Genomic DNA, 11,545 nt, shown 5'->3' on the forward strand with positions numbered 1-11,545 from the left:
TCTTTTAAAATATAATCATTATTAAATCCAATTAATACTTCAACTACTACATTATTTAAAAAAATAATACATTTTATTTTTAATTAATTTTGTACATTTTTTAATTAATTAATTCACATTTCAAAATTAATTGTAGATAAAAAAAATAACATTGGTTTTAAAAACAATTTTATCAATAAACTTCATATATAAAAATAAATACGATTATTATTAAGTTTTTAAAATTATATTTATTTCCAAATTTATAACTTTAAAATTTATATTTAAAAAAAAACAATTTAAATATTTAAATTTTTTATATAAAAATTTTAAATTTAACATGAAGATTGTTAAACTGTTATTATGAATGAAAGAAGCTTGAATAACCCAAAAAAAATTGTTATTAAAATTTTAAGAATACTTTTATTCAACTAGATAATAACATAATATATGTGTGCATGATTCATCTTAGACATTTACATTTATTTGAATAAGTTTTTCTCCTATTATATCGACATGGATTTATTAAAAGCATTCGAATCTTGGATCCATACAGCTAATATGGTAAAGGACGTTAAGCTATTAGGTATAAACAAGCCAAATGGTAAATTTTGATAAATCTAGATGAGAGCGAACATCGAGGGATGTTGATCGTTCCTTAATATATCGAGAGAAAGATTAGCTTGGGCGTGGCTTGGAAGCGACGAAATTATCTTCGTGATAAGAAAAATGTCACTTTTGATTATTGCTAACGATAATGGACTCATCAATAATGGAATCATGGAGTTTCAACAATAATAGATTTATGGAATGACAGTTTTATTTTTCATCTAAAATAAAATTGGAATAAAAAGTTAGTTATATATATATAGATATATATTAATTATAAAATAATTGTACAAATGTTTTATTATTTGAATTTTTATTATAATATATTTAGATATAAGATAAAAGATAAATTATGTGGAGATATATTTTATTTCATGTAATTTGATTGAATATATTTATTATTAAATTTTTCTAATAAAGTTAGGCAGGTTGTGTTTCCACTTAATTGATATAGTTAATCGATTTATTAGGAAAACTAATAATTATAGTTGTAACAAGTTGATATATATTAATAAACTAAAATAAGATGTATTTCTATGTCTCTAGATATAATTTGGATCAATTTTATGTGGATATGATATTGAATTAAATAATTGGTGTATTATATACTAGGTAATGGTTATATTTATGAATGGTTACGAATGATAAAAAGAAAAGAGTGTAGTTTTTTTATTTAAATTATTATTGTTATATAAGCAAAAGAGAATTATGAAATGACTAATAGATACAATCTCTAATGTTTGGCTTCATGTCATTTGATTGAATATGATTATTATTATGTTCCTTAGGTTAGTTAAGTTGTGCATAGACCTAATCAAACTTGATTCACCCATTTCACTAGGCACACTAACCATCTAGGTTGTAACATGTTGTTGACATGTGTTAATGAATCAAGATAACATATTGGATCACATGCCTATTTCTATTTCGAACCAACAACATGTAGATATGGCATTGAATTGGATTATTGGTGCATTATATATTCGACATTGGTTTATGAATCAATAGTGAAAAATGATGTAGGATATCACTATTTACACAATAATGTAGGACAATGAGTCTCAATACTCTAGCATACTTAATTTTCTTAGTAAACTAAAATATAATGTTTGGTAAAAATACATAATAGCCACAAAAATTTATTTCATCACAACTCCCCCATCGAAATCCACAACTTGTTCCGTTATATTGTGTGAAGATGAATATTTTCCTATGATATCAAAATTGTATGTTAAAGATAAAATACTTGTGGCACTATTCAACAATGGAGAAAATTTATGCTACAACTACTAAAGAATAAAGAACATGGTCAAGACAACGAGTCTATAAGTTGGAACAATATTTAAGAGTTTAATGACCATGTGTTTAGTGTGTTAAGTTGTCGTATCAATCTACCAAAAAAATGTTCACGTGGATCTTCCATATTCTAGGTCATTCTTGATTGAAGACTAAAGGACCATGGTAGCCTTGTCAAGAACTAGATGATTATGATCTCATGGTTGAACTCAAACAATCATCAAATAAATCACACATTCATGCATGAATGAAAATATTACAACATTTTATAGAAACTAAAATGAAGATATTCAAAATAACCTCTTGAACCTTATGATGTCAATTTTCATTGGTTAGCAACATGTGCTAGTGACCACACATAATAGATAGTTTTTCATTCCCATAGAAGTGGACAACCTAATAGTATATCACACATGTTTAATCATCTACAACATAAATCATTTTTCCATAGAATAATTTGATCACATATTGGATCCTACATTATCTTGTGACATGTAATAGTTTTCCTTCACAAATCCAACAAAAAATGCACATTATGGATGGGATGGCTTAGTGAAAATTTTTTCTATGTATGTTGTAATCAAGCTATTATAGCTACCATTGTATAGAAGTAAATAAAAAGGTTGGTCCTTGACGCACATATGTACATATAAAGTGCATATAGTTGTTCCTTCAATAGATTTCTAGGACCCTACAATTACATTATGGCCAATGTTAAAGGGATTTTTTTGGACCAAAATCCACTATACAAGGCTCAAGATTTTGTGCATAAGGTGATTACAATAAGGGAAATCCATGATACCCTTTCTCAAAAAATATTGAGTGTTATCATGAGAGACAATCTTGCATTTATCATGCCACTTACTAGACATCATGTTTTGTGACCTTTTTCTTTAAGGGCATGTTTTTCGTTGGGTTGCATAATTTTTTTGTAATTTTCATTAGCCTATGGCAACTTCAGTTACTTATATTGTTTTGTTTTTCAGCATTATGTTGTTGGTTGTTTAGACATGAGAGAAATCAACAAATGTTTGATTTAGGCTTCTACTTAACTTTTTGGACAAACCCATGCTCTTCTTACGGTGTTTCCACGGTCTATAATTGCATCTTTTGTCGACATACTACTATATTCCACTTTAATATTTATGAAAAAAAAATGTTTTCATCTTGTTGTCCAATTGAGCAATGGCTATATGTGACCTCTCATGTCATTTTACATTTAATCATGGCACTTCCACAATGGTTATTTCCTCATAGAAAAATTGTGCTAATATTCCAATGGATAGAATTGTTATGTATATTTTGCACAAGGCTTCCCGTCATAGAGATGAGCTCACCATGCTCTTGTCATAACTAATTGTGCTCGTGTAACCAAGCCTCAAAGATGATAGACATCTCATTGTTGTAAGATAGATATTTTAAATGCATCAATGCAGTTATTCACATGAAAGTATGCTTTAAGTTTAATAAATGACTCATTAGTGCATCAACATTAGTATTTCCATCTAACAATGAGGCATTATGGTGGATATTTATTCTAAAGGATTTCTTTTCAAGCAACAAAGCTATGCTAATCTCAGTTGTGTGTATGTGGGTGACGGAATCCTTTAAATATTTTAGGAAAACTAGTTGAACATTTCTCATTTTAGCTTTAAAGTGATTAACCAATCATATATTACATAATGATGAGACATTTGAGATACATGAAACTAATAGAATTAATGTTATCTAGAATTTGTGGTTACACTTAAAAAATTAAAAGTGAAAATAAAATTGATTCCATATAACAAATATCCTACATATCCCATATGATTCTCCAATATCGAATCATACTGAAACAAATATTCTATACATCTTCTATATTCTATATGACTATACTCAAACCCTATATATCCTATTTGACCCTACTCAAACCGTACCATAACAAATATCTCAAATATCCCATATGATCCCCCCAACATTAATATTACATATAAATTACAAATAAAGCTAAATAGTAAGATTTTTATTAAGTCCTACATATCCCTTATGAACCTACTCAAACCATACCCAAACAAATATCTTATATAATCCTCCAACATTAAAAGTACTTTAATAAATAACAGGATTAAAAGTACTTTAAATTACAAATACATGTAAGTAGAAAGAGATTTTGTGTTTATGATGCCACTATAAACTCCTTAAATAAAATGGAATACTTTGAAGTGATATTCATTATGTATACCATTAGTGATATTCAATTTATAAAAAGAATGTTAAAGCTAGATAGCTTAGCCACTCTAAACAAATGACATTAGTGGGACGTTATAGGGCCATTGCCAATTGACATAACCCATAGTAAGTGCAAAATGACCAATTCAATACAGAAATATAGAAACGCAGTCAGAAGGGATCTCAAAAAAATGTGGATTCGTAATTTGTTGCTAAAGAGAGAAGCCAGATCTTGTGTGAAGTTGTGTACGAAATTGACAATACTTGGTGTTGGTTCAAAGAGTGCAAGATATGTTATATTGTAATTGAGCACAAAGGTTCAAGTGCGACAAAGGACGGTTGAGCACAAAGGTTCAAGAGCAAAAAACGATGTTATATTGTAAGTGAGCACAAAGGTTCAAGAGCAAAAAATGAATGCCATGGCACTCTTTCATTTTGATGGTCTTAAGCCAACTTCAAGATGTGATCAAAGTTAATCCTCAGTGGAGTTCCAAGAAAAGGAGGACCATGTTATTCTCCTCGTGTATGTTTCACGTTATTGCGGTTGTGTCGATGTCCGAGCCTCAGTGGCCTCTAATCCAAGCAAAGGGGTGACCACAATAATGGCGGGAATTCTCTCCTGACTCCGACAATGTGGGGACTCCACCCACACTCGGATATCGAACGAAAGAAAGCTGTGAAATCTCCTAGGTGTGACGTGTAGTTCCTCATACATAATCAGAATAGCATAGAATCCTATCGCAGTCTATGGTTCAGTGTGGAGTAGGTTGATCAGGGAGGTAAGGTTTGGGAAAATTAGGGTAAGGTTGAAAATGTGTTTAGATGACGTTAAGAAAACCAATAGTGATAGGCAATGTAGGATAGGTATTACGCAAGGATCCTCTATTGGGTTGTTAGGAAACAGGGATGAAAGGGAAAGATTGATCCATAAAGAGGGCTGACGACAACGCGCTTGTATAATAGAATGGGACAGGACATTTTTAACCAGATCAGATATTTAACATTTTAAGTCCTCCTTGATGCTGCTGTTATCCATTTCATCTTCATATTTTTATAACTTTGTTCTATTACTATTCAGTCCCCGAGAAGGCAGACAGGGGGAGGCCAGCCGTCTCAGGCAACAGTTTGTCACTGTAGCATGAGCATATGCGCCCTGTTACAGATACCTATATCTTATTCAAAACCATTCTGACCATTTCAGATAAATATTCCTCAACAATGCTCCACTGTGTATACACCTGTCATCATAGTATACATCCAAAATAATTATCAAACAAAAAATTTGTCATCCCGAGTGCAGCGCGTATTCTTAAGAGAGTTTGAGATTTGAAGCTTGAGATCACTATCTAAATAATTTTCTGGACTGCAATCGAGAGCAGAGCAGACATCCCCGCTGCCTGCCATGGGGTTTCTGGCAGGGGTGCTATTCTAAGCCAAAGCACAAGACTTTATTATGTTTAAACTTCTTGCATTTTTTAATTATTTCTCTGTACACAGTTACAGGTACGAGGGAGGCAAGGGAAGGTACTTAGCCAAGCCATTATTGCCCCACCGCGCTACCCCACCAGATATGTGTGGGTGACCTTTTAGTTTTTACTTTTGCGGGGCATTTTAAATTTTTTTTTTGGTTGAGGTCAATTTTGGTGGAAGGCCTAATAGGACCCAGAATTAGGGCTTCAGTGCTTTGTGGCCGCCTCTTAAAAATGTGCAGGTCAATCAATTAAACAATCATATTGGTTATTATAGATAGATGAATCATTCCTGTGGAAAGGTTGCCTCGCCTTTTACACAAGGACTAAGTAAGATTATAATCATATTCAATTACAATTACTGGGGCTGCTAAAATATTCTCTTTATTTTTGGGAAAGGCAAGAAGATACAGAAGAAAAGACAAAGCAGCGCCTTGTGATTAGATTTTTTTTATTTTTAAATGTTATTATTTATTGTATAGGTGGGTGATGGCAGATGATTCTTCTTTCGCTATCTCGGTCGACCTTCAACGTAGCTTCGTATGCTCTAGATTGATCTTTCTAATTATTTTATTTAGGTTTTCTTCTTTCCCATACTCTACAGTCGTACGAATTTATTCTTCCTAACAGTTTTTTCTTGAGGAAGTGATATCTGCGCGGGATATGTTATGGGTTTTTTTGGGATTTTTCTATTTGATATGATGCAGAGGACATTAGGGTAAAATCTTGGTCTGAGAGAGGAGAGGTCGAAGTTCACAGGGATCTGGCCACAGAAGCTCTGTGTGAATACAGAGATAAGTAATCTTCTGAGTAGGATTATGTATTCCTGAGACTGCTCCAGGCTCAATTTTTTAATTGAAAGAAAGGATATGATGTAAACCAGAAGGGTAATAGGGAAAGTTTGAAGAACCGATGGCAACGAGGAGAAGATTTTCGATCCGTTTGATGCCGCCGAGGAAATAACTGTTAGCGACGATATTCAGATTGAGGTGGCGCCGGTGCGAGGGGCTCTGGTATTCCGCAACCCAAGCCGAAGGTCGTTAAGTGTTTTACATTTATTTTTGGCGTTCATGACTGTTTGCTGGTTCTAAAAATTCTGAGAGACAGATTGTGGACTTTAGCACATTATTACATATACATCACGGAATCAACGCCGACAGTCTGATATTTCCAAGAGTTAATTTACCACTGAATAAGTTGCCTTTCACTTGGGAAAGGAGCCAGCCTTGGCAGCAAATCTAGGGGAGGGACGGGAGCCATCATTATTGAAACGGCAGAGCTACAAAGGGGCGCAGATTTGAGATTTGAAATTTGAAATTTGAGTAGAGCAATGAATTTTGCGTAAGGCAACAAGATCATCATCATCATCGCCAGCCAACAAAGATATAGTCAATCTCTCAAGTTCCGCTGCAGCAACCCCAAGTTGGACTACATAGTTAACACTGAGAGATGTACAGAGAACGGAACCCTTGCAGAGGAGTAGGCAAAATGATCATCCAGTCCTATCCTGATCAGACAGCCATAGGGATCCATGTGGCCCAGAATGTCGTCGGACAGGTTTGATAGCTTGCAAGTCATTACTTGTGGACAGCAAGATTAGGGATGAGATGTACGGGTGAAAAACATGGATTCGGAGCGTTCATCGCTTCTTGGTCCTACTGATTATTTTTTTTGCCACATCCCGGCCAGATAAGCCCCCCTCATTTCTCCTATAAACTACACTCAGGCAAACCCTTCCCTGACTGTGTGTAACAATGTCTAGCTTGGCATCTCCGTCTGTGGATGCCAGCGCTTCCTCTGGTAACAGAGGGGATGGTAACTCGGTACAGCAGCAATTGGCTTCCAATGCCGACCCTAACAGTGGAGTACAGGCCGTTCCTGTGAAGAGAAAGAGAAATTTGCCAGGCAATCCAGGCAAGCATAACCCTATATCTTGCGTCTTCTTGTTATCAACTGCTTGGATCATAAAGTTGCTTGCAAGTTGCAGATGATTAGAAGCAAAGCATACCACGATACAACCTACTCTAGATTTGAATTCAATTTAGCTTTACACCTACATATATGTCTTTATATAATCTCACTGCAGAGCAAGAATTGAAGAAATATGCTCAGATCTAAGACACTTTCAGAGTTTAAGAGCTTGTTTAGTTTCATTGCTAGAAAGGACACCGTTGCTTTAGGGAGGAAAGAAATTACAATATGGCAAATTATAGGGGGACTTTTGGATGCAAATTTTTTTTAATGAAATTTTTGAACTTGCAGACCCGGATGCGGAAGTGATTGCTCTATCGCCGAAGACGCTGATGGCTACGAACAGATTTGTCTGCGAAATTTGCAACAAAGGATTTCAACGAGATCAAAATTTGCAGCTCCATAGGCGCGGCCACAATCTTCCCTGGAAGCTCCGACAACGAACGAGCAAGGAAATCAGGAAGAGAGTCTACATATGTCCGGAAAATACCTGCGTTCATCATGATCCCACCAGAGCTCTGGGTGACTTAACTGGTATCAAGAAACACTTTTGTCGAAAGCACGGAGAAAAGAAATGGAAATGTGAGAAATGCTCAAAAAAATATGCTGTTCAGTCGGATTGGAAAGCGCATTCCAAGACTTGTGGTACGCGGGAGTATAGATGCGACTGTGGGACTCTCTTCTCCAGGTATATCTCTTCTTTTGTGCAAGTATTCTTTAATGGGTGTGTGTAAATAACCAGTCTGATACGTTTAGCTTGTGGTACCATCTCATATATCTATCTTGTGTCCTCACAACAGTCTGATAGACCTATCTTGTAGCATGTTGAATCCAATAAAGATCCTCTCTCCTCTTATCTCTTACATTTTACCCCTTGGCAACCACCTAGAGACAACCTAGCTCTCCCAAACTTTCATCATTTCCCAACCAAGTTAAACTTTCAGTGAGTAATTCTTTCAGGTATTCTCTAAGTAAAAGTTGTCTTCAAAGTTCAGGTGATCAGATGCAGAGGACCAGTCTATAACGCATGCTGCCAATTAACTATTCAACGTCTGCAACTGTTATACTTGAAAATTTGTGCTGGAATCTTCAGTAATACTTGTCGATTGAAATATTGTAGATATAGAGAAATGAATTATTAATAGATTGAAATCAGAAAAGTTGGATTTGATTTAAGGATTATGAACGTTAAAATCCTTTATGTTTAGACACAACAACCTCTGAAGGCTAAATCTAAAATATGACATGTTCTATGCACAGGAGGGACAGCTTCATAACCCACCGAGCATTCTGCGATGCCTTGGCTGAGGAGAGCGCAAGAGTTTCGGGTGGAATAACATTAGGTGGCCATGGCCAGCTGCTAGGCGTTCACAGCAGCGATTCTCTAGGCCAACGAGGTGCTCCTCTGCCTGTGATGGGGACATCTAATTCGTCTCATCATTTGGTCAAAGAATTGCCACAGAGCTTGCACAGCACAATCTCTTCTCGTTTGGGATTTTCAGAGAGTTCTGAACCAGCGAGCAGCAATGCAGCTGGAGCATTAAAACCAAGGCTGCCGTTGTGGTTGGCCCCAGGCCGGGGTCCTCCAGGCGGTCATTCCCAAGTGAATACAATGGAAGCAGCTGCGTCTGAGTTTCTTGATGCGCAGTCGCCGAAAAGCATGCTTCAAGTTATGCCGCCTCCGTCGAAATATGATTACTCTCAAGGACAGAAACCTTTGTCTGGCTTGTTGCCATTGACATCGTCAAATACCGGGAGCGGCAACCTTTATTCCATGCTTTTCGCAACAGGATCTGGTCAGGCCCAAGCTATGAGTTCTTCTGGAAATATAGAGCGAAGTTCTGTGACTGGCTCTACGGATTTTGGACCAAGGGGCACGGACTGGACCGATCGAGGATCCGCTGGGTTGACAAGCAGTTCATCAGGAAACACCAATGGCAATAAAATTGACAGCCTTCCCAGCCTGCCTTACTTGTATGGCCAACATAGCAACAGTAGCACTGGCACTGCTCAAATGTCAGCTACGGCTTTGCTTCAGAAAGCAGCGCAAATGGGTGCAACGGTCAGTAGTTCATCATTGCTAAGAGGGTGTGGTTCAGATTCAACCCCTTTTGGGTTAGGATTATGCTGGCAAGGATCATCACAAGAAAAGCAACGAGAAGATCAAATGTCAGGGATGGCATCAAGTTTTGTTCACTCTCACGCTCTACTGAAAGGTCATCCGGATGTTACCGCACAGAGCAACTCATTCACCGCGGGAAACACCAGATTTTCTGAAAATGCGGCCCTTCAACAGGTGATAAGCTCTTTGTCTGAAGGGTTTATGGGATCCCTATATGAAAGAGACTTCAACACCATTCACCACTCCACATTTGGGGAAAATATCGGAACCATTCGACGCAGCCCACAACAATCAGTTATGCAAGGAACCCATCCATTAATCTCGGCAACCATGAGAAATCTCAACGCGCGAACAGAAGATGGCAGTGATGGACTAACAAGGGATTTTCTAGGCGTGGGCGGGGTAAATCCCATGATCACTGCAGCTACTGAAGGAAGCTGCATGGGAAGGTCTAGTCTTCTCAATATCTGTTCGGGAATGGACAGTTACAGCAATCATGGCGAAAATCTTACATCTATTAGAACAGACGTTAGTCCATCGCCAGCGAAATCATGGGATGCCTCATGAAGCCGCGGAGACGATACAATGTTGCAGTACTCCGTCGAACGGGAAGTGGTTTTGGCCGGCCAGCGCGCCTTCACCTTCCGGGATAAAATATTGTACGCTAAAATTCGTAGGTAAGCTCTTTATACCTATTATTGGATTCATCTTATCGACAGTCAGTTTAAATTCACAAAACAAATGCAATGGTAATGAAATGCCAGGAAGGCCTGAATATCTCAATTATGTCTATGTCTACTTGTAGCTGATGACTGTTCAATGTGCAACATTAAATTGCAGACACTATTTTTTCTTTAATATTTTTATACGCACGTCCCTTCCTTATAAGCAACTCACCCTAGCCTCTACTCCACAAAGCACTGGTCTCTGCAAATATTTATTGGCCATTTGGGCTTGATTTCTTCACAAGAATTGTCAGACGAGAAGGTAATTCTTCAAAGTCAATTGTCATTTTGTATTGAGACTCTTGGGTTTTATTTCTGAAGGTCTCTTCGACTTCTAATTCTTCTTATTTACAATATTTACACTAATTCACCTAATCCCAGAGATTAAGTGTCAACCAGCATAAAATTGGGTAACCCTATCAATTAGATAACTGTATAAATCAAGGGAACGATGACCAGTCTAGGAGTTTGCTTTCCTGTTTTGGATTCTTGATGTTACAAAACTGTAGGAAAATCTGAAAAAACCTACAAGTCTATATTGCATGAATATTCTTTCATTCTCGCTCGTACTTCACCATTTCCGAGTTCGAAATTATTCTGGTTGACATCAAATCAGCTGGTTTAAGGTGTACCGATGCATGAATGCAATGCACTGAACCGTAATGCTGCACTGAATGCAATCTATGATGGCATATATACTGCGTCACACAGTATATAGCAGAGAATATATTTGTCATCAATACAGCAAACGGATCATGATGTATCACCCAATATAATATATAGTAGAGGTTATAATGCCATCCATAAATACCACATGCAAATGCTTAATAGCAGTCATATACTCGAAATTTCATTATTACATTTGCATTTCATGTATCTTGTGCTTAGGGTCACGACATTTAGTACGATGATGGCGAATTCACGTGCATTTACGTACAGATGTAACAGGATGCAAAACCCGAGCGCCCTGCCAGACCTCTGAAACCAGGTGCTACTTGGTCGTACTAATTCTGATCACCGGCCTCACATTTCCTTATGTCAAGATTCCGTTCGTGACTTAGGTTTCCCATTCAAGCTTATCTCTGAGACTCAGGCAAACGAAGACCTGGTATCGAATTCATATCTATGTGTGAAAAGTTTCGAGTTTTGATGTCATAACATAC

General features: G+C 36.7%; 1 protein-coding gene across 1 annotated transcript; it reads left to right on the top strand.

Moving 5' to 3' along the window:
* Positions 1–6,076: 6,076 nt before the first annotated feature.
* LOC149143666 (uncharacterized) lies at positions 6,077–10,498 on the top strand. The gene is made up of 3 exons (XM_089447136.1): positions 6,077–7,478; positions 7,827–8,223; positions 8,796–10,498. Exons 1-3 carry the CDS (start codon positions 7,319–7,321, stop codon positions 10,222–10,224), a joined length of 1,986 nt encoding a protein of 661 aa, XP_089303262.1. The 5' UTR covers positions 6,077–7,318; the 3' UTR covers positions 10,225–10,498.
* The last annotated feature ends 1,047 nt before the right edge of the window (positions 10,499–11,545 follow it).

This window comes from Pinus tabuliformis, chromosome X (assembly GCF_031772625.1).
Source record: "Pinus tabuliformis cultivar Carrire ecotype Pingquan chromosome X, CPIR1, whole genome shotgun sequence".
Lineage (NCBI taxonomy): Eukaryota > Viridiplantae > Streptophyta > Pinopsida > Pinales > Pinaceae > Pinus > Pinus tabuliformis.

Coding starts and splice junctions, on each gene's coding strand:
- LOC149143666 (XM_089447136.1), top strand. CDS start 7,319: ATGTCTAGCTTGGCATCTCCGTCTGTGGATGCCAGCGCTTCCTCTGGT. Junction 7,479..7,826: donor AAATTTGCCAGGCAATCCAG/GCAAGCATAACC, acceptor TTGAACTTGCAG/ACCCGGATGCGGAAGTGATT. Junction 8,224..8,795: donor TGTGGGACTCTCTTCTCCAG/GTATATCTCTTC, acceptor TTCTATGCACAG/GAGGGACAGCTTCATAACCC.